The sequence below is a fragment of the Eubalaena glacialis genome, chromosome 8 (assembly GCF_028564815.1).
Source record: "Eubalaena glacialis isolate mEubGla1 chromosome 8, mEubGla1.1.hap2.+ XY, whole genome shotgun sequence".
Classification (NCBI taxonomy): domain Eukaryota; kingdom Metazoa; phylum Chordata; class Mammalia; order Artiodactyla; family Balaenidae; genus Eubalaena; species Eubalaena glacialis.
Genome location: NC_083723.1, coordinates 51,023,001 through 51,047,736, shown reverse-complemented (window position 1 = coordinate 51,047,736; position 24,736 = coordinate 51,023,001). Strand labels below are relative to the sequence as shown.

At 35.7% G+C, this 24,736-nt stretch overlaps 1 protein-coding gene across 5 annotated transcripts in view; it reads right to left on the bottom strand.

Annotated features, from left to right (window-relative positions):
• The window catches only part of DMTF1 (cyclin D binding myb like transcription factor 1), a 43,892-nt gene that overhangs the window by 7,707 nt on the left and 11,449 nt on the right, over positions 1-24,736 (bottom strand). For all 5 annotated transcript variants that reach the window (XM_061198483.1, XM_061198486.1, XM_061198482.1 and 2 more), the window contains 10 exons: positions 24,124-24,246; positions 19,156-19,250; positions 15,052-15,166; positions 14,046-14,122; positions 8,882-9,039; positions 7,410-7,442; positions 6,405-6,514; positions 4,111-4,339; positions 2,741-2,892; positions 1,209-1,418 (listed from right to left, as the gene is read on the bottom strand). In XM_061198483.1, coding sequence (XP_061054466.1) covers positions 1,209-1,418; positions 2,741-2,892; positions 4,111-4,339; positions 6,405-6,514; positions 7,410-7,442; positions 8,882-9,039; positions 14,046-14,122; positions 15,052-15,166; positions 19,156-19,250; positions 24,124-24,246 — 1,302 coding nt within the window. The remainder of the gene's footprint in view (positions 1-1,208; positions 1,419-2,740; positions 2,893-4,110; positions 4,340-6,404; positions 6,515-7,409; positions 7,443-8,881; positions 9,040-14,045; positions 14,123-15,051; positions 15,167-19,155; positions 19,251-24,123; positions 24,247-24,736) is intronic.

The following is a 24,736-nucleotide window of genomic DNA, read 5'->3' as shown; positions in this document are numbered from 1 at the left end:
CCGCAACTGGAGAAAGCCCTCGCACAGAAATGAAGACCCAACACAGCCATAAATAAATAAATAAATAAATAAAATCAAAAAAAATATATATATATATATAGGTTTTTTTTTTTTTTTTTTGGTCCGTTTGTTTTTTGCTGTGCTGCGCAGTTTCTGGGATTTTAGTTCCCTGACCAGGGATTGAACCCACGCCCTGGGCAGTGAGAGCACGGAGTCCTCACCACTGGACTGCCATGGAATTCCCAGAAATACAGTGTTAATAATGCCAATAATTGGCCCAGTGATTCTCAAATGGGATCATAGAGTATATATGAAAATCTGCAGGGTATTTGTATTTGTCATACTGACTGGAAAGCATGGTTGGCATTTTGTGGGTGAGGTCAGGGGACTCTAAGCATCCCGCAATGTGCAGGAGGACATCCCTGCCAAGAAAGAACTGTCCCACTTAAAATGCCAATAATCCCAATTGAGAATAACACCAAGTGATTGATAAACTCTTGGCAATGGCCTTTCCATAGGCAAATAACATTATGTAGGGGAAAAAAAGTGAGGTAAAAGTGAAAAATAATATGGTTCAGAGAATTTTATCCTCATTCCTTTTCTGTCCCTCTGTAATGGAAAGGTAGAAAGATCAACTTGGCTTAGATCTTAGGAAATAAATTTCCTTTCCCTATAACAATCACTGGGCTCTCATCTCATTAAGCACAAAAAAAATGTCACAGGCTAAGGAGAAGAGAGGGGTAAACAGAACAGTTCCCGTAGGACACAGGTTTTTTACTCTCTGAAGAAAATGTTTTTCAACCTCACCAAAACCCATGTCTTCTACATTTCACTTCAAATGCATTCTTCATTTGTGTGTCTTCTGGTGAATTACTACAAATGATGTGCCATCCTAGGGACTCTATTTCTTTGCTTAGTTGACTGTATTTTAGGTAGTTTTCTATTAACCATTAATTCTTTATAACACCTAGAAAGTAAGATGATTTAAAATGGTTTATAATGGCTGGGCAGTGGGTTATCAGTGTTTCCTGTCACACATTCATCCTTTGTGCAAATATTAATCAAGCTAATAAACATAAAATGCCTTAGATCTCCTTTAATTTCTCAACTTGGATAAATTTCTGTCAACATTCTAGAAGACTGAAAGGTGTCAGAGCCATTAACGAAATCATATAGTTCAAACAGCATGGAGTCTGGATGTTACTTACAGACATGGGTGATCTGGACTGGAATCTGCAGGGCCGTCACGGGGCTTGGAGAGATGGCTGTATTGTCTTCCAAGCGGGCAACTCTGATCTGAACATGCTGTACGCTGGAATTGGAATTACTGTTTGGAACTCCAGATCCTGATTTATTCTCCAAAAGCGTTGGGTTGTTTTTTTGATTCTCATGTAACTGTTTAAGACCTTTTATCAAGACTGAAGGGAGATGGGTAGACAAAAAGAACATTGATTCTCCGACAGACCACCATCTAAGCAGCAAGGGAGGTGGGGGGTAAGGAGGGAAAGTATTTGGAATAAATAATTGTATACTGGATATGTGATCTTACCAAAATAACAATAAAAATATTTAAAAACTACAACCTGTCTGGAAATTTTTGGAAACATCTGTCAAAAGAGATTAAAAAAATTCATAACATGATATTGTTTTTGCCATCAAAGATGAATTAATAGCCATTGTAAGGAACATGGAAATAAGACATTTTCTATGCCCTAGGACTTCTTGATAAAACTCTTACTATTTAGGGAGAATATTGGTAATGCTAATTAACTTATTTTCACTCAGCAATGAATAGTCTACTACTCTCCCTCCCCCAACCCTGGGCACTTTTTAGCCACTGCAAGAACATAATCAGTTGGCTGTGAGTCTAACTTACAACTCCAGAGTAGCAGCTGAGCTTTTCCAAACAGTATGCAACCGCCTTGAGTTCTTGTACAGGAAAGCCAACTCCTCTACTAATCATGATAAACTACATCAATCCTCTCAGGTAATGCTGCAATCTGGCTGGGTTCATGTTACATTAGTATTCATTCACTCTCCTGGTTATACCAGAATTCATAATTTTTAAAATGTAAAATAAATTTATAACTGGGTATTTAAAGAAAAAAAATCACATTTTCATCAAGCCAGATTCCTCAGCATTTAATTTTCCTTTGCAAAAATGGAAGTTGGAGCACTATACCAATGGGAGGGAATCTGATTACCTAAATCACACAGACTCTACAATTTAGTTCCGTGTCTAAGAACAAAGCAGACAGTGAAGTGGAAAGTATGCTATATCTCACTTAAGCAAACCTAAGATATCTAGATTTACGTAACAAATGAAATTAGAAATTTGCAAGCTTTTGTTCTACAAAATAAATCACCACAGAATTTCTCTAACCCAGTTAAGATATTTGAAATTATTCAATTCGTAAAAGTTGATTTAAATGTAAGTTCTTACATCTTTGTATACAGTGAAAATATACATGTAAAATTTATTTCCTCTTCATAGTTTATGTGAGAGGATAAGAATGTGTGTAGATGTGTATAGTTTATCTTTGGTGCTTTGAGAATTATAAATCATATCAACTCTTCTCAGGGGAAGACAGTTACCCAAAGAAATAGGGCAGAGGTTGAAGTAAAAACCTACTATAATTCATATCTCTTCAGCTGAGGCAAAGAACTTCTAACCTCTAATTCCTTGAGGACTAAATACAGTAAGACAAAGGAAGGACTTAAGAAGCAAATAATACATTACCAGGGAATGAAACATCCTTATGGTTTGCAATTTGCCTTTTGATGGTCCACCATTTACTTCGAAGCCATTGTGGTGAACGGACACTGCTCCATCCCTCTGCTAACAGATCCCAGTTTATGTCATTTTCATCAGCTACATCAAGCTCTGCTATCCTACAAGTTACAAAATAAGCATCTGTTAGATGTTTGTTTCTCCATAAGAACCCTCCTCTAACTACGGGTGATGGCACTGGCAATAAAGGGAATGGCAGGTTGTGTCACTGAGATGCTACTGTTCAGGTACATAGGAAAGGATGGATTGCAGGAGTGCAGACCTGCTTCCAGAGCTAAGAGCTATGACATCACAGTAGCAGCCTTGTTAATGGTACCACCAATGGGCTGTACCATAAATGGTCAGAACCAGAGGAAGCACAGTGAAGGAAAGGGAATAGCTAAAGGTTAGAATAAGATAAGGACAGGTTTAGTTGTATAGTGTTCTACAATGTTTTATAGTGTGTTATAATAAGTTATTTCCTAGATCTGAGCTTTTCCATTTGTAAAATAAAATTATTTAGAAAGGAACTATTTATAAAGATGACTAGCTGGAAAAAACTATATTAAAAACGAAACTCAAAACGAAGTGATAAAAAGATAAAAACAATACTCAGGCTGCAACCCAAAAACCCACAATCAATACAAAATAGTACAACTAAATTTGGGGTTTTAATGTCTATTTGTTTTCTAGTTTTAACTGTCACGATCTTGATTTTCAGTAGGGTGTAGCCACAAAAGCAGCTTCTACTACTTAAGTGTCTCAGATATTTTCTTGCTGGTATTTCTGCTCATTTGAGCTTCTGAGTCTTAATGGTTAAACCAACTAATGTAAAAAATAAACTTGGGATTATCTTAAAGCTATTTTTGGATATGTATGAAATGGAAGTGTCTAATTTGGTCCAATTTGAAGGTGTGGGGTAACTGTAGACTGGGCAATCTTAGCATAGTAGCCAAAGATTGAAGGGCATGGAGACTGATAGCCCTCTTACCCTCAACATGGTCCCTCTTGGCTAGGACTGAGGCACATTGGTGGGACAGTGGAAAAGCTGCACTGCCGCTGCCTGTGCCACACCTGTTCTGCGGATATAGAGAGGACTTCAGTCTCCACGCCTTCAATCTGGTACTTTACACGAGCACTAAATCCACTAAAAAAGGAACAAACACAAAACAAAACAAAAAAGAGCTCAATATGAAATATTTAGGATTTTAAACAGTGGCTCTCTATGGAAAGGATGCTTTTCAGACATTAGGCATCTATGGAAACCAGAAGAGGAAAGCCAATCTAGATAGCCACAGCAATTAAGCAGCTTTTGTTATTAAAAGATTTAGGACACAAACCTGAGGATGAGATTGATTTCATCTTCCTTGGTCCACTCAGTACCTCCACTCTGTTTCCAGTTCAGGTAGTTGAGCCACTTAGAACGACACTGCTTTTCTGAGCGAGTACCCACTCGTTCTGCCACAGCTGCCCAAGACACACCCTGTGTGACTATGTCACCTGGCTCAGTGCTTGTCAATTCATGAACCACCTCTGCAAGTCTCTTTTCTTCTTCTTCTGTCCACTTCCCTGAAAGAAGGAAATCATCCAGACTACCACTGCTACCTTCTCCTTATTTTGCAAATCAGATTCAGCCCTGTATTTCAAAAGACTGATGGGAAGTATGCAGTAGTATTAGAATTATTTCTGAATGAAACATGGAAAACCTGCATATACCTGCTAAGACAGTTACTAACCCAGTAAGGTTCTTAGTACTACAAAAGAAAATATAGAATCCTAATAGCACTGACTGACTCTTTAAGGAAAGAAAAACTACTCAAAACATAGCTAGAAAAAATTATATTTTCTCAAGTTATACTAAGTCCTAACTGGGAAGTGTTCCATTGATGGCTTGATGGACACAAAAATTCATACTTTTTTCTTAGTCCCACCTAAGATTCCCTGCTCTGCAGAAGTGAAGTAATAAGCTCAATAGAGACCATTATTTACAGGAATGAAAGAGGAGGGACAAGTAGAGTAACACCTATGGCTTCCCACCCATTTCAGTAAAAATAAAAACTAGGTTTATACCATCTCCTTTCCCAACTCCAAGCTACTGTGATAAAATATAAGTCTGAGACTGGTAACCAAACATATTTCTATTTCAGTTTTTTTGAACCCATAAACCCACTAATAATATCACATGTTCCTATTAGTCTTTTTCTTAAAAAAGCTTAAGCAGAAAAACAGGAAAAAAAAAAGAAAACCTCTTAAAAATGTCTTCCACTCTGTTTCCATTTTGTTACTAGTAGCTGAAAACTTCTGGAAAATTTCAAAAAGGCTATGTGCTTGCCTTTCAGGCATTCATTCATTCAACAAATATATACTGAATATCTACGTGCTAGGCACAGTTCTGGATATCATGGATTCAAGACAAAGTCCTGCTCTCCTATTTTAGCATGGCAAAAAAGGAAGGGGAAACTCAGACTGCCATCTCATGGCATGGTCCAAAGAGAAAACTCCTGATCCAAAAGGATACATAGCAACAAGGCAAGTTAACAGGCAGAGCATTCCCTGAGGCTGGCAATCAGGGAATGGCATAGTGTTTTTCCATTATGCTCACAAAAGGGGTTCTATACTCAGTGTCTTACATGAACCTCTGGGGTCCCATCGTAAATCTAAAGCTCCCATTCCTGCTTCATTCATTAAGCTGTCATTCACTACAGAATTAGAGTTGGTGGAATTTATGTTTTCATTGCCTTATAGGTAATAGTGCTGGTGGAGTGGTTAAGGAGGAAACATTCCTGACTCCACTTCAGCAGGGTAGGGGGTGAAGACAAAAATTATATTCCCTGGAAGCTCAAGCCTAGCTTGAGAACTATTTTTCTAATTGAAAGACTGAGCATAGATTATGGATCCTTCAGAAAAAATTAGAGCTAAAAAGGGAACTATGAAATCATCTATTCTAACTTCTTCATTTTATAGAGGAAACTGAGGCTCAGAAAGGTAAGTGAGAGTTGGTGGTGGAGCCTAAATACTGTTGTTGGTCATAAAGGTTAGGTTTAACAGCATCTATCATCAATTAGTACATCTGTATACATTACGAATTGACTGGGCATCTGTGGTCTGAAACACCAATCACGAGTTTTTTCTATGGAAAAATGTACTTTGAATTTGAAATAAGCAAAATACATACAAACCTCTGGAACACAGCTTCTTCCTAAGTTGGGACCTGCCTGGAACTACAGTTTTTCATAAATATGAGCTGCTAAGCTGTTACCAACATAAGTTCAATAGTTAGATGGGCTTAAATTAAAATTACTTCCTACATATATGCCTTAGAAGTACCTATTAAACTTAAAAATAATTACTTCCCCAACTGGAGCAGTTCTGAATTGCTACAAAATGGAAACATGCTAGACCTAAATAAAACCTTTGAAAATGAGGAGATGTGTCCCTGTGAAAAATATCACCGTACTACACAGAGCACAAAAATAAAGGATTAGTTGGGTCTATCTGAAGAAAAAGGACACTAGAAAATAAAACCTCAACTACAATGAATGGCAAATCTCTTTCCAGAACAGAAGAGAAAGCAGTATCTGAAGGGGCAGGAAGCTCAAATGGTGACAAAAAACACCAGTGGCACTCACAGTACCTGTGTTGCAAGTGTCCTTCATCAGTCGGCACCGATCTTTGACAGAAGAGGCACTCCTTCCTAGCGCCGCCCCTATTGTTGCCCAGTCATTGCCATGCTTTATCCGGAGCCTAAAACAAGAGTCTGCCAATCAGCATTTGGTTCAACTGTTTTCTCCCTTTTAATTTCATCATTTATTCTTCATTCTTCTTCTTCCCATTTGACTGGTTTGGAAGTTGTGGGCAGCAATACTTTGAGAGCCAAAGTTTGAAAGTGTGGCCTTTTTTTGGGGTCCACAGTTGTCTGTGGGTGAAAAAAAAACAGGCAGCAATTGCCTTTTTCCTGGGTCAGAGAAGAAATAAGTAACTTGGATATGTGTTCAAAAAAGACCAAATTTCCCCTCAGGTTATTGACACAATCTCCCAGGCAATCCCCAGATTTTTCCCTTTTGAGCACTCCTAACAAGCTCTTCTCAGACACCTGAAACAGTTTCACAAGTCCTTATTATCATAAACAGGATCAGCCTTCGGGTTTTTTTTTTCATGATCCATACAATCCATTAACCCATACTTTATGGTCCCAAAATTATGTTTCCTGCAAAATAAGACTGTATAAGGTAGAGTCAGCCCAGATAGCCAGTGAAACATTTGCCAACTCGCCATTCTAAACTAAGCCATTAGCACAACCCTGGTTTTGATCCTGGTATGTAAGTTCCCCAGACTTAGTCTTCAGGTCACCAAGAATGGTGATCTAATCTCTTCTGTAACCCCTATTAGTGGTCTAAGGACACATTTCATTTAGTTACTAACAACAAGAGAAGACAACTTATGGACATGGCTACTCTGTGCAGATATAGATTTGATAAGTTCTTTACATGGTCAACTATGCTTAACAGCAGGATTAAATTATACCAGTCTACCAAAAATCTCTTGACATTTTCAAAGTAAAACTTTAGAAAACACAAAATATTTTAAAAAATTAAAACACAACTATCAGAATTAATGAAAAAAAGAAAGTTAAACTTACTCCTTGAGCTTTTCAATTTCTTCAGGTGTGTATCTAGAAATTTAAAGAAATTTTTAAAAGATCAATTAAAACAAAGAATGCTAAAAAACTTAATAAAAATCAGAATTTCACTTAGGGAGCCAAATGTTAAGTCACTTAGCATATTGATAACATTTTTAAAGTAACCAATTTCAAAGTAGATTAATAAAAATCAAAATTAATGCCTCTATTAAAAAAAACCCCAACAAATACTTTAAGCTATAATAAAAGTGAGCACTGTAACAATTTTCTCTAGGAAAATTCAACATTTAAAACATATTTTCTCCTATGCTGCCTAACTCTTGCATTATTTCAAGTTAGGTTTAGGTACTCTAATATCATAGCTATTCTGAAAGACTTATGGATGACATGGTAAACTGGAGCTAAAAAGAAAATCTATGGTCAATTCTCACAAGTCACTGAAAAATTTTAAGTTCTCTTTATTTTCTCTACCCATGCATGGACAACTGACATATTCTTGCTCCATGTAAAGGCTTCCTTTTTAGTGGGTAAGTACTCAATATAGCCAATGCAATGTTCTTTTTAAAAGCAGTATCTAGTAAGCCACACTACTACCACCTAAAACTCCCAAAGAGAAATTTAAAATATGTCAACAACACCATATTATCATTGCATTGAAGATATGATGGCTTCCCACAGATATTACCGATAACAGAAATCCACGCATTATATCCAGAAATTTAGTTATTTTCTACTCTGGTTTTATTAAAAAAAAAAAAAAAGTCACTGACCTAGGAAATGTTATACTATAGAAATGAACAGGAAAAATGTTACCAATGAATTTAGAGTTCTTTTTATACTTCCTAAATCTTTAACCACTACTATACTTTTTATAATGTTACTTTACTACAAAGCAGACTTTGATGTATTAAGTCAGCTAGGTCTTAAACATATATAAAGTAATTTAGGGCTTCCCTGGTGGCGCAGTGGTTGAGAATCTGCCTGCTAATGCAGGGGACACGGGTTCGCGCCCTGGTCTGGGAGGATCCCACATGCCGCGGAGCAACTAGGCCCGTGAGCCACAACTACTGAGCCTGCGCGTCTGGAGCCTGTGCTCCGCAACAGGAGAGGCCACGATAGTGAGAGGCCCGCGCACCGCGATGAAGAGTGGCCCCCGCTTGCCACAACTAGAGAAAGCCCTAGCACAGAAACGAAGACCCAACATAGCAATCAATCAATCAATCAATCAATCAATAAATCTTTAAAAAAAAAAAAAAGTAATTTAGATTCTAATTTCTAAAAGAGGCCTTATTGTAATGAGGTTTCACTGTATTTACAACATGGACCTGGACAATAAAAATACTAACATCACTCAACAGTAATTCATAACTATCTTCAATTAAGGCTTTGATCATAATTTTATTTAAAAAAATAGTTCCTTAAATATTTCCCCTAAATTACACGAAAACATGCAGCATTACAAGTTTTCATACTTTCCCACATGGTTTCTGTCATCATACATGCGAAGCACTCTTCTATAAACTGCAAACAAAGGCCGGTTCAGACCCCATGCTATAGTCCTGTAGAAATCTTTTCTTTCGTCTTTTGACATCTCAAAGATGATTTCTGTAGCATCTTTTATTCCGCGTGCCTAAATGGGTTACATTTCTTTGATTTAGGGATTTCTGATAAAATGCATATGGATATACTATGCTTTTTAAAAGTTTTTTTATGTTAAAATCATCAATGGCATTTAGAAAAATAACATATTGATAATTCATTAATAAGTCAAATATAGACTTTAAAATGCTGCAAGAGATAATACAATGATACTTAAATGTTCCAAAAATAAGTTGTATATAATTCAATAAAATCCTGCCAACCCCTTTTAAAATTACAAAAAATTAAATCTAAAGAAAGTAGAAAAGGAAGAAATCATAAGAACAAAATTAATATAATCAAATCAAGAATAGAGAGGATGAGCAATGCTAAAAATTGGTTCTTTGAAAAGATCCATGAGACTAAATAAAAACAAAAAGATAAACTTATGGCAAAACTTAAAAAAAAAAAAAGGACAAAACTATATTAGAGATGAAAAATGGCACCTAAGGAGAGATGCTACAGAGATTAGATAGTTGAACATTATGAAAATTTTATGGCAATAAATTTGAAAATTATATAAATGTATGAATTCCTAGAAAAAGTCAACTTACCAACTGACTCAGGAAGAGAAAGAAAATCTAATAAACACAGACCATGAAGAAAATTTAATCAGTTATTAATAATTTTCCCACAATGAAAACACCAGGCCAAGAAGACTTTACAGGTAAATCCTACCAAACAATTAAGAGAAACATAATTCTGATTTTAAACTATCCTAAAGATAAAAAGGGGGTGGGACTTCCCTGGTGGCGCAGTGGTTGGGAGTCCACCTGACAAAGCAAAGACATGGGTTCGAGCCCTGGTCTGGGAAGATCCCACATGCCGCAGAGCAACTAAGCCTGTGCGCCACAACTACTGAGCCAGCGTTCTAGAGCCCGTGAGCCACAACTACTGAGCCCACGTGCCACAACTACTGAAGCCTGCGCACCTAGAGCCCGTGCTCGGCAACAAGAGAAGCCAACGCAATGAGAAGCCTGAGCACCACAACGAAGAGTAGCCCCCGCTCGCTGCAACTAGAGAAAGCCCGCGCACAGCAACAAAGACCCAACACAGCCAAAAATAAAAATAGATAAATAAATTTATTTAAAAAAAAAAAAGATAAAAAGCGGGGACAATTCCCCACTCATTTGATTAGGCTAGCATAATCTCAATAGCAAAACCAGACAAGGGGAGTTTCAGAAAAGATCTTCCGGGCCAAGCTCATTCATTAAAATAGATCCCCCAAATCCTCAAAATATTTTAGCACACTGAACTCAGTAATGTATAAAGAGGTTAATAATCAATGCAAAAAGTAAGCTTACTCCAGGAATATGAGTTTGTATTAATTTCAGAAAAATTAGCAATTAATCACATGAGATTTATGGAAAAAAAAGTAAAATCTCAATAGGTATGGAAAGAGCAATCATAAAATCCAACATTCAAAAAGCATAAAGACTGTAATAATTATAAACAGAGTATAACCTTTAAATACTGTAAATCACTACGTACACCTGAAACTTATATAATATTGTACAACAATTATACCCCAATTTTAAAAAAGCATAAAGATTAGAAAAAAATCATTTACAGATGTTATATATGTAGAAACCCAAACGTCTATAATCAAAAATTATTTAAGAGTACTTAGCAAGAATGCTGGTTACAAAATCAATGAAGTCATTTGTATTTCTAGATAAAGCTCATAAAAAATCTTTAAAAATTCCCACTAATAATAGCATCAAAATTAAAAAAGCATTAAGACTAAATCTTAGGCAAGTTATGCAATTCCTTTAAGGAGGAAACATAAAACTATCAAGTGACATTAAAGAGGAACTAATTAAAACGGAGAGCTATAAAATGTTCTTCAAGAGGAAGTCAGAATATTACAAAGATGTTAATTCCCTTCAAATTGATTCAGATTCAGTGTAGTCCCAATAAAAATTCCAACAGTTTTTCATTCTTTGCAGGTTGATTCTAAATTTATAATGGAAGAGCAAAGGGCCAAGAACAGCCAAGACACTCATGAAGAGACCTGCCCCGTCAGGTATTGGGACTTCTGAAGACAGAGCTGTACTGGTGCAGGTATGAACCTGAACCTAAGAACAAATTAGAAAACCTAGAAACATCTGTGGAAGTTTGAGTAGGACAGAATGGATATTGTAGACTGGGAAAAGACTGACATTCCCTAATAATGCTGGGACAATTATCATCCATACAAAACAAAACAAAAACAACCACAACCCAATAACATTGAAACCCTATCTCATACCCACAGGAAAAAAATCAGTGTGAAAGGCAAAACTATATATGTGAGAATATCTTTATGCCCTTGAGGCAGGGGAAGATTTCTTAAACAAGCATGCAAAAACACAGAAGTAAAAAGATGATAATTTTGACACTGGAATTAAGAATCTTCTTTCATCAAATGATACCTAGAGAGAAGGAAAACACAGGCCACTAAATGGGGCAAGGTATCTGTAACACAACCAAAAAACCATTAGTATCCAGCATACATTAAGAACGTCACAAAAATTACAAAGATAAACCACCCCACAGAAAAAACTGATAAAAGACACAAACAGGAATTTCAAAGAGGAAACACAAATGGCCAACAAGCATATAAAAATATGTAATCAGAGAAATAAAAATCAAACCCATAATAAAATACCATTTACACCCAAAAGATTTGTACAAATTAATAGCAAAAAACTAAAAAGAACCCAAATGACCATTAACTGTGGAACGTGTAACTTATGGTATATATATTTGCATGATGAAAGCTAAAAAAAAAAAAAATCAGCAGGGGATGGGTCTCAAAATCACAATATTGAACAAAAGAAGCCAGTTACAGAATACCCAGAGAATGAATCAACTTATGTAAATTTCAAAACAGATAAAATTACACTGATATGCATTTTAAACACTCTTCTGAATGTATTAAACTTCACAGTAAAAACTTTAAAAATTTAGAATCTTTTCTAAAGTTGTTTTACGCATTTTCAATTCTGCAAACAATTAAACCTAAATATTTACAAGTACCTACATGCAAGGAGGCACTGTGTTGTGGGATGATATTATAGTGAGATGAAAAGATTTTTCTGCCCTTTTTTTTGTTGTTGCTTGTGACAATACCTTATCCTTTTACCCAAAATATGGAATATATGACACCTAATTAATTGGTTTAAAAATAGCTCCACAATGTTCCTGTAAGAGCACCACATAATGAAAATCACAGTCAAAAATCAAAATCAAACAAATTAGCTTTTCCCAAGATCAGTACATCTTTTTGGACATTTCCTATTTCTGACAATTCTATCATCATTCTCCCAAACATCCTCAATTTTTAAAAAACCCTTAATTATTCCCACTCCTCATTTTCCTTCTTCACCAATATTCAGTCACCAGGCTTCCTTAGAGACTACTTGCTTATCTGCCTTTCCCTGCCAATTCTATTTCAACTATCGTAAAGTCCTTACTACTCTCACCTGGTCACCTGAAATGGGTATCTAAAAGTCTTAATCATAAAGCTGAAAGAGTCCTTGGAAATCATCTACTCCAATCTCCTACACAAGAAACCAGCTTCTTAATTCCCCAAATTCAGTGTTTTTACTAATTCGTTGCTGCCATATCTAAACCTGTATCATTTTTCCAATTTTAACTTAAGTGTTTGTGATCAGTAGACAACTTTTAATACACTTCTAGATACATTTCAACGGTCACTATATTTCTGTTTCTCTTAAAACAATTAGCTTGGTGGGAAGGATCTTTCTTCACTAATAAAGAATTAAAGTTTTTTACTCTTTATAATTTATAAAGTGTAGTTTAGGGAGGAGTGCAGCTTAAAATTAAGCTTAAGAACATGGACATTCTAGGCTGCAGTGTATTTAAAATAGTAAAAAATTGTACATAAACTAAGTATCAAACAATAGGAGAATAGTTAAATAAACTCTGTACACTTCCCATTCCCAAACAATGGTAATGGTCTCCATTTCAAACATGCACTATTTGAACATAACTCCATTCCTGGGATGGTCAGCAAGTCTCTGGAAAGATTTCCTTGAGAAGAGCACAGATCTACCCGACCGAACTCTCCCTAAACTGAGTTACCAGTTCTTCTCATTTCTTATAGGATAGAATTCTAATTCTTTGGTCTGGACTTCAAAGCCCAAGTTCTAGAAGCTAATTATCTTGGTTCGGGTTAATGCGGTTAATTTAACGTACTCTGGGTTTGAACTCTGAATCCCCGACGCTCATCATTTACTTATGCTGTTCCCTCCAGCCCTATTCTACCCCTAACTCCCACCCCTTTCTTTAAAACTCAGCTCAAATCCTCCTCTTCCAAATATTTTCCATAACTGTCCTAACCCTGAGAATAAACTCTTCCTTCTTTGTTCTCATGCAGAATTAACAACATGTTATCACTCACAGGGTACAGAGCCTTATATCATTCTTCACCTGTTTTCAGAATTTCCACATGGACTGTTGGCAGGCATTTGAAAGCCAACACTATTTGTTAAAGCAATTCACATTTCTAGTGCTTCAAAAATTCTGTTCTCATCAGACATTTAATGAAGAGGATGACTAAGGTAACAGGATATAAGCCTGAATATGAAAATGAACTAAATTTTTTTTTAAAGGGGAAAGACTAGTGTGATGTCATAAACTCATTCAAAGAAGATGCATATCTTAGACTTTATACAACATAAATTTAAACCTTAATTTATAGGTTGCTTGAAAAGATGGGGCTTTAAGATTCTGAGAGGCTATTAAAATTTTGTCTAAACTTCAGAGTATTAACTAAAGCAATAAAGCTATTTTAAACTGAGAATTCAAAATGTGCTTAAAAATATACTGTAATCATACAACTGAGAATTATTAATCTACAACATATTAGCCAGTCATCCATTACATAATTACTGAAAAGCTCCTAAGTACTATATACAATACGCTGCTTTGATATTTTTTGCAATTGGCGATGAAAAAATTAGTGAAACAAAAAAATATGCCATAAGATACCTTCAAATAGCGTTCAATATTGTTCATCAAAATATCAATTTCTTCCTTGGACCACATCCCCTGCTTCCATTTATGTCCTTTAAAAGAAAACAAGTAATGCTATAGAAAATATTATTCCTTGAGAGGAATAAAATGTAGCTAATTTAATGTCTCACTCATCTGAAATCTGAAAAATCCCCAGGTAAAGTTGCTTTTGTGACCTCTGGTTTTTAAGAAAGAATACATTTGACCCTACTAAATAGAGATAATGATAAGTAAAAGATTCATAAAAAATATTACTTCCTCTTAGTTACATCTCTTATCCTTTCAGCAGTATAGGACTTATAAGTACAAAAGCCAAATCACCCTCAAAACTTTCTGAAAAATTTCTCCAGTGAAAAATAAATTTTATGGGCAAAAAACATGTATAAAAGATTCTAGGACAAGGTAAACATAATATATTGGATACCAAGTGAATAATTTATTCTTAATGAGTACTTACTGTACAGTGGTTGAAGTGAATAATTTATTCTTAATGAGTACTTACTGTACAGTGGTTGAAAACAATCAATTTACATACTTTTTGTTTCCTTTCCTTACTTCAGAGTGGCACATACACAACCTCCACTTTGTCGCAGTAACTTCCTAGCAATCCTTACGAGCACAGCAGCACTATAAACACCATTACTTTAAACCTCTAAGCCACTTATCAGACCAAAGTTAGTAGCAGAACTTTGAAAAAAGGCTTGACTTCCCAGTCCCATAAGCAATAACTGAATTGTCTTTTAAATGACACCACTGTGCATCTGTTTATAACCTACTTCATATCAGAGAACTAATGATCAATTATTGAAAAATGAATATTGGTTTCATGGTCCCATTCAGAGCCAAATTTAATTAGAAAAGGCTCAATTACTGTAACTACTCAACCATAATTATGAAGGCCCAACTCAGAATCCTTATGACTACAAGCTCTTCTTAACGTCCAGTTTTTCCACTGGACACTAAAATTCACAGTATCTCTTACCTTTGTTAGTTAGAGAATCCTTATCTTCTTTAGTTGTAAACCATGCTTGGCTAACTGCTGAAACCTCCTCATTACCCAAGGGAGACATGTCATCTAGTTGCTCATTCTGTAGAATCTTGAAAAGGTAAAAGAGAGAAAAAAAGGAGCAGCCTGATTTAATACCCAACCTGATTCATCTTTGTTTGTAATGCTAAGCACTATAAAACTCTAATAATGTGAAATCCATTTGTTTTAGATATAATAAAATTATACTGAATTTATAAAGACAAATATTTTCTTGCTCTTTTAATAATACAGTATAAAAACAAAATTATCTGCATTAACAAAATATGACCTTCATTTAAGCAAGTAAGTCAGTACTAGCAGCTTGAATTTTAGAGAATATTGGCTAAGATTCCATTAAGCATTTAAATTAATACAGTACAGGATACTCAAAGCCATTTGTATGTTTATATATGTAAAACAAACTCACATATAAAATAAAATGAAAATGCTGGGGTTGATGTCATGATTATTCATATCCTCACAGGTAGTTTGCTACCTAAATATATAGTCATCTGTAATGTAATCTGTTGCTAAATCTAAAGGATTAACAGGCTAACTCAAAAGATGTTACTGCAAAATCATGATCTGCTTATTGTTTACTGACAACTCTGTTTTAGCCAACCTCTAGAGCTGATTCCTACCCTCCTTAATGTACCTTCTTTCAAAGAACTATATGGTACTACTTTCTATTATTATTGCAGTAAAACAGTCTGCATGAGAAATGTGTAGTTAAAAAATAAGCTTTATTGAGTTACAATTCACACATCATAAAATTCACCCTTTAAAGTATACAATTCAGTGGCTTTCAGTATATTTATGAAGCTATCACCAGGTACATTTTCTTTTGTTTTTTTTTTAATTTATGTATTTTATTTATTTATTTTTCGCTGTGCTGGGTCTTCGCTGCTGTGCACGGGCTTTTTCTAGTCGTGGCAAGCAGGGGCTACTCTTCGTTGTTGTGCATGGACTTCTCATTGCGGTGGCTTCTCTTGTTGCAAAGCATGGGCTCTAGGTGCACGGGCTTTAGTAGTTGTGGCATGTGGGCTCTAGAGCCCAGGCTCGGTAGTTGTGCCACACAGGCTTAGTTGCTCCGCGGCATGTGGGATCTTCCCGGACCAGGGCTCGAACCCGTCCCCTGCATTGGCAGGCGGATTCTCAACCACTGCGCCACCAGGGAAGCTCACCAGGTACATTTTCAATTAAGGACATACCTAATCCAGCAAATTCTGCAGGAACAAAGCTGTTTTTAAGAGACTTGGCCTTGGGCTAAAGAGAGCTATAGTGTAAGTGAAGAAGATTTAGCAATAGTGCTACCATATCAGGTATGAACCTATTACAGGCAGACCAGGATAAGGGGAGAGTCACATGCCTAGTGACCAGTCAACCCAGTTTTGTCTCTGGATTGGATCAACTACTAACCTATGTCACTTTCTGGAGGTAAGTCCTAACAAAGTTTGAACTGTTTTTTGAGTAGGCAGAAACTGGATCTCTACTTTCAAGAAGATATGAAACCCATCTCACTTCGAAAACAGAGAAATTGTCCATGAACAATCAAAGCACAATGAGGAGAAAAGCCATGCCTCTACTGTCACCTACTTTATTTTTATATTTGGTGGTAATGAATATGTTGTATTTATAAAAATGTTGTTTTTTAAAACCATAGGCAAAAGCTAGAAATCACTGGAACAAACATGAAAAGTTTTATAACCCTGTATTTATGCATCATACATTTTAGATCTTTTTCTTTTAAAGATTAAGAGGACTTTATAAAGCTGAGAATTGAGACAGACTAGACAGATGATATCCAAGGCCTCTTATATTATGAAGATCACAATTCTGTAAGATTTGACACAGGAGTTATTCATCAAGGGCAATACAGAGACCTATCAAAAGACCTTGATACATATAATACCTACTTTTAAGATATGTAATGTAGAAAATATCCTGAGATGATCTCTTACATTAATTAGTTCGTTAAAAGAATAAAATCACCATTTTCCAAAGTGAGTCTAAATATACAGCAAAGCCCACTCTATGAATCTCACAAATAAACCTGTCATGCCAATTAATCGCTGTCTTTGGGCAAACACTTTATGCTTTATGGCTCAAATTTTTCTGAAGAAGACTTACAATTATTACTTAAACCATATAATGTTAAACATGAAAAGCCAGGAAATGAAGTAAATAATAATTAAATTTTAGCAGTAATATTCAGCACTGTCAATAAAAGTGAGTATAGAAGGAGACTTAGGTACCTGAAATACTTACCTTAGGTACTATCTATACTTAGTAATAAGTTTAGTAATAAGTATTTTAGTATAGTAAATAGTAATAAATTTTATAGTATTTTACCCCCATTTTTCGCTACTTTATACAAAAATCTTTTAAAGTTACTCAGGCTTTATTAGCATGCTGTTGCTTTCTAAATGAAGCCTTTTTGAGTTGGTCGTAGGGTTTCCTATCTGTAATATATACAGGCTTAGAAATCTAAAAATAAGTATTTCATTCACTAAATACCTCTTGCAACCACAAAGTACTACATACATTGGGAATGTTTTTAGTTTCTAATTGTTTTTCAAGCTCATCCCACCAGTGGAATGAGGGAAGGGGCATTAGCTACTAAACTACGTGAAATAACTACACCTAGATTGACACAAAAGGGCACAGCAAAAAGCACACTATTTCTGAACTTCTCACTGTGCTGACTTTCACTCCCAACCTAATATTAATCTTATTAAAAAAATTCAGAAATTATTAATTATTTTGTTCATTAAAATGGTAATAACAAACCAAGAGGTTAATATTAAATTGTAATTCATTAAGTCTTCGGAAATAATCCAAACAAAACCATATAACTTGTCTAACTAGCACTGCTACTGCTTAGTCTTATAATAGCTAGGTTGTAAACCAAATCACACATATGTATATAGTTATTTTCAATGTGCTAAAAATGGAATGGAAGTGAGACTACATAGTCTTTGAATCTGAAATGAATTTGACAAGACCCATTTTGAAGAAAGAATGTGCCCTATTATTTCTGAGGGTTTAGAAAAAAATTTCTGTCCAAATTCCCATTGAAACCCAAGGGTAGATTATGAGATCTCCAGCCTGGCTCAAAGCTGTTTGAAGCATTTTGGAGACTTGCTTCTCTGGAAATCCTGTCATTCTGGAACCACTCTGAAGCTCCCAACTGCAAACCATTCACAGTACACCTACCTGAGATGTCCTTAGTCCCTGATGTTACATATCAACTTGTAACTACTTTACTTCTTAACTGAAGGGTCACTGTGATGCTTCACATACGAAAAATAATGGTACAATGTCTACTGTCTACTTAAAAGTATTTTATTAAATGAAGAGATGAAGCAAAAGGACAAGCTAGTAAAAAGAAAGGACAATCAGCCAGAAATAAACTTACAAGTAAAATATATTTAAGCTGTTGGTTACTGAAGACAGCAAAGAATTCTGATTACTTTTGGCAGAAATAAGTCATGAGACAAATAAAGAAGTTCATGTAGGAAAAAGGGCTAATTATTACTTAACCTCTTAACATGTGGTAAAATGTATCTAGTCCTACAGGCACAAAAGGAACTACCTTAACTACAACTGTTATAATTAAAATCTATTTGAAATAACCAGCTTTCATTCACATTAGGGCAGAGAATACATGGAGCCGTTCTAAATCTGTCACTACAGATAACTGCTGGGTAAAACTTATCTTAAAAAGTTTTATATCCCAATCAATATCATATATAACTGGTAGATAAAATTTAAAGTTATTTAACAGCTCAAATGAGATCACTCCAAGTGGATAAAGAATGCCCACGTATCATCTGCTTCAACAGATGTGAACCACTCTACAGGGAATAAATTTTAAAATTCTATCGTTGCTTACAATTCTGAGACTCACATATGTGGGGACTGGAAACCTGAATGAATAAGTCCAGCCTCTGCTCTGTGGTTGCTCCTTTGTCAGACAGAATGTATTCTCATCATTTTATCACCTAAGGTATGTGTAAAGGATACTCTTCTTGTATCCAGTAAAAAGACTTACTATACCTGGATCTGTGTCACAGTTCCCTCAGTAATCTCATCATCTGCCACCTCTGTGGTTGCAGTCATGGTCACCTCAAAGCTCTGATCATTTTCTGAAACTACAAGAAAAAGAACAGTTCAACTCCAGAATAATAATGGCAGGTTCTAATTATTTAAAAATATACCCAAGGAACAAGTATGTGATCATCTAATTTCTTAACATATTCCTTGCCAATATATCCACACATATATATGTGTGTGTGTGTGTGTGTATACATTCATATACATATATTTGCTTAACAAATATCTACTGTGCACCTAATACATGCTAGGCATTGCTCTCGGCAACAATAAACAAAAAAACAAAAATTCTGCCTTCACGGCACTTATAGCCTAGGGGGGAAGATACAAAATGAACACGATATTATGCTGGAGAAGTATTAAGGAGAAAAAATAAAGCATGAAAGGAAATGTGTTGGGAGTGGGGGAGAGTGTTTGAATTTTAGATAGCAGGCCAGGAAAAGTCACCAACACTTGGACTTTATCCATAAAGTCCATATATCATATATCATGCAGGTATACTGAGGAAAAGCACTTCAGGCAGATGGAAAGCCAAGTGCAAAAAGGCTCTGAGATGAGGGCCTGCCTAGATTGTTCATAGGAACAGCAAGGAGGACAGTGTAGCTGGCCAGAGCAGACCAAACAAGATACTGTGTGGGGACTCACAGACCACTGTAAAGACTTTGGCTTTAACTCTCTTCCAATGGGTTGACCATTGGAAGATTTAGAGTAGAGGAGTGATATAAACTGAGTTTTATTTTAACAGGATCACTCTGGCTGCTAAGGGGAAAATAGCCTGAAGGGCAGCACAGGCTGGAGGGAAATCAGTGAAGAAGCTAATTCAATAATCTAGATAAGAGAGGTCAGTGGCTTGGACTAGAGTGAAGGCAAGTGAGGGTGATAAGAAGTAGTTCAAATTGTGGATACATTTTGATGGTAGAGCCAATAGGATGTGCGGATAAACCAAATATGAAAGTGAAAAGTCAACGATGGAATTAAAGTTTTTTATCTGAGCTACTGGAAGAATGTACCTGCCATTAATGAGATGGGGAAGATTGTAGAAGAAGCAAGTTTAAAAATGTAGGACGTTTCAGGAGCTCAGATTGAAACATATTCGTTTGAGTTAGCCACTAAACCTCTAGAGTCAAGAGAAGTCTGGACTGGAATAAATCTGGGAGTCATTACCAGAGACAGGACTTAAAACCATGAATTCTAGGGAGTGAGTAAAAATGGAAAACAGAAGCAATCTAAGAACTGAGTCCTGGGGCACTCCACATTCAGAGGTTGGGGAGATGTGGACAAGTCAGCGTAAGAGACTAAGAAGGAATGGACAGAGAGAAAACTAGAGAAATGTCTTCCCTGGAAGCCAAGTGACAAAATGTTTCAGGGAGAAGGGAGTGATAAAATTGTTGAAAATTGTCGGCAGATCAAGTAAGACAAAGACTAAAAAAATCACCATTGGATTTAGCAACAAGAAAGTCTCTGGAAAAAACTAAAAAGAAGAAAAGAAGAAGAAGAAAAAAAAGTGTCTGGAGACATGGGGAGAACAGTTCTGGTGTAGTGATAGAGGTGAAAGACTGACTGGAGTGGGCTTACGGAACAAGGGAAGAAGAAACGGAGGCAAGGATAGGCAATTCTTCCAAGGAACTCTGCTCTAAAGGGAAGGAGAGAAATTGGATGGGAGCCCAAAGTGGGCTAACAGGACGTTTTGAAGAAGAAATTATAGTATGTTTATAAACGTTGATGGGAATAATCCAATAGAGAATGAAAAATTGATGATTCAGAGGAGAAAGGAAAGAATTGCTACAACTATGTCTTTGAGTAGACAAAAGGGGTGGGATCTAGTACACTGAAGGGTTGGCCTTAGCTGGGTGAAATGACAGAATATATGGACATAGATACAAGTCAGTGTGTATCTATGGTAGTGGAAACTTACAGAAATTATTTTCTGGCCACTTAAATTTTCTAAGTAGGAAGCAAGGCTATCAGTTGAGAGTAAAAAAGGTGGAAGAAGTATTGGAGATTTCAGAATGTATTAAACAGTCATCTCAGAGTGGGAGAAAGAACACTAGATAAGTATGGTATGACTGGCAGGCAACATTAAGAGTCCATTTCAAGTTAATGATCATAAATTTAAAGTGAGACTGGTCAGCTTACTTGTGCTGTTTTTCTCCAATCTCTTTCAGTTAGCTGTACCAGTATAGACATAAATAGGCAGACAAATTGAACCAGGGTTGTGGTTTCATCAAAGAATGATGAAGTGAGGGGAGGAAAAAAGGATCTGAGGGTAAATGCAAGACAATGATTATAATGATTAACCATGAAAACTGAAACTAGGTAAGGAGGAAACAAGGATACGAGTGAAGAAGGAATAATTTAAAAGTGGTAAGGTCAATGGGTCCCAGTGGGGCAAAGGATCGCAAAAGTATGAGAGGAAGTAATCTGGAAGATAGGAATTAGTGGTAGGAAAACAAAATCTGAAGTAGATTACAAATAGACTCCAGTTAATATGCAATAGCAAGAGTGGTATGGGAATGACAAATGAGGCCGTGTGAAGAACAAAAGGAATCAGAGGCTTAGTAACTCCAACAATCCTCTAAACGAATAATCACCAAGAGTTTTAACAATGAATAGGTAATGGAATAAATGTGTGTAGATGATTGCAAAAAGAAGTGGTAAGTTATCTACACTGATTAACTTGAGAGTTAAGAGAACTTTTAAGGCTCAGACAGATAACTTTTTATCAGTTTTATAAAGCATGTAAAGAAAACCTGAATATTAAAATTAAATCATTAAAACTAATATTCATCTCCATGAAGTCCAGCATAAATTACTCGTGCTTTAATCAGTCCCAGATGATGGTGATGGATACAGGACTTCATGCTTTTGTGTGACTTTTTTTAAATGCAGAAACTTTCCTAAGTTGATTTTATCAACATACTTTTTACAAATCCAGGGAACTTCAAGCCACTCTTCATAAATTCAGTCTTATTGTAAATTAGGCTCCAGAATGTCCTCTTTGGTGATGCTATGACCCAACATCAAACAGCTCATGTGCTTTTATGTCAACACACCATAAAATAGAACAAAATATCTTGTAGTTCAAACCTACAATAATGTTCAAGGCACTCTAACCAAATCAATTAACCAGGCAAAATTTACATCAAAATAATCACTCAAAAATTCTGGCTTAATTAAATATTTTTACTTTATTTTATAACCTGTGAATGTACTGTTCAGCATGGTGACTACAGTTAATAATACTGTACCGTATATTTGAAAGTTGTTACGACAGTAGATCTTAAAAGTTCTTATCACAGGAAAAACAACTGTATTGATAACTGTGGTGAAGGACGTTACTAGACTTATTGTGCTGAACATTTTGCAATATATACATATGCATAATGATTTGGTATACATATACCAAATCATTATGTACACCTGAAACTAATATAATGTTAATGTCAGTTATATCTGAATTAAAAAAAATTCTAGCTTAGAAAATGTCTATATAGGATTGTATTTGTACAGATAGGCTAATCATGTTCTAAAATTGAGTCATAACATAATAATAGTCAAATTAGGAGAGAGTTTTAAAAATCATATGAATCATCATTAGAAGGAAACATCATTTAATTAGAAATACATTATGCTTGTATATTCCACAAGTGGAAGCAATATTAGCAATATTAACATTAACACCATTTTTCAACAAAGTCTCATAGTAAACTTATATAATATGGTTTCTTTTCTGCTCAATTCAATAAGCAATTAACTCCATATACAGAGTACATATCTGCTTATGAAGACATGATTTTCCACAATGAAAACCTAGTCTTAGTTTTCTTCCACTAGATGACAATGTGATCTTGCTTGATGCTGAGTGCAAAATAAAAGTTCGTGGATATGCCAAGACCCTCCTTTGTGCAGAGAGTGCCTCCAACAGCCCTGTGCCCCAACCCCATCGCCAAGGACTAAGATATCTACTCCAGCTTTGGAGGGCCACCACAGTTCAACAAGATTCCATATTCTTTGCTAAACAAACCAGAAATATAATTTAACATTACAGTTGGTGGGTTGTAGTCTTTCACCAACAGTATTCCACCCAAAATACTACATCTTCTTAGAATCCAGTCTACTCTAAATGATCTTGGAATATAAACATTTTAAGGACTTTCTTTGTTTTGGGTTTTTTTTTTCTGGCCGCACTGTGCAGCATGTGGGATCTTAGTTCCCCGACCAGGGATCGAACCCATGCCCCCAGCAGTGGAAACACAGAGTCTTAACCACGGGGTCGCCAGGGAAGTCCCTTAAGAACTTTCTTAATGAGAATAAACTTATTAGGCTTTGGTCTAACTTCCATTTAGCCATATACCACATGAAAAGAACATAAACTACAAGAACCGGAATGCCTGGGTACGACCTTAGACAAGTTACTACACCTCTCTATACCTTAGTTTTCTCATTTATAACATAGGGAACACTCTAGAGAGTGCTTTCTCAATGAGGGTGAATATGCTTCTTGCGAGGAGGTGAAAAGATCTTATTCTCTTTATTAAGAAAGCAAGGACATATATATATATATATATATATATATATATATATAGTACATTAAAAACAACAACAGTATATTTGTGGTATTACAATTTCATGGGGGAGAGCATGATCATGAAAAAAATGTCTAAAAAGGCTCTCGGGAGTGGGGGCAATTAAAAAAAAAGGTTGAGAGATTAAACTAGGCAATATATGTAAAAGTATTCAGAGCCATGCCTGGCACATAAATAATCACTCATTAAGTGCTGGTTAAAAGGAGGTTTTTTGGACTAAGAGGAGAAAAATAATGGGTCCAAGTCTACCTTGAAATGCCAATTTAATCTCTTGGAACCTAAATTTTGATTCAGAAGGAAACTATGTTAATACTCAGTGACTTACGTGGAAGTGCAACAACTGATATGCAAGGAGTGGAATCATCAATACTTTGATCATCCTCAGAAGACAGACAAAGCCTTTTATGTGGAGGTTCAATACTATCTTCTGAGTCTATTTCATCAGCTTCTAATGAAACAAAACAAAAACAAAAATCTCAAAATCTTCAAACCAACAAGGAGAAAACAAAATCTTCAACAAGTAATGACTGTAAAATAATCTTCTTACTGATTTGCTACGTCAACTAAAGCCAGTCGTGCAAGTGAGACTCACTGCCCTCTCTACGCCTACTGCAGCACCTCAGCTCTTATCCTTATGACAAGGAACTATGAACAAAGGTGCCACTTTTTAAAACATCACACTTTTGTGCTGTTGACTACCTGGTTTTCCAAATATTTCACATGTAAAGACAAGGGTCGGTTATTTAATTCACTCACAACATTCACTGAATGCCTACCATTAGCTAAGTTTGAGAAACAGAACAATAAGAGATACCTTGACTGTCAAGGAGCTCATAGTACAGTGTAGGAGATGACTAAACTAACAATTTCAAGATGGTGTAATAAGAACTATGAAGGTGGAATGAAGAGGCTGTTATATGAGCACACAGGCATTTAAT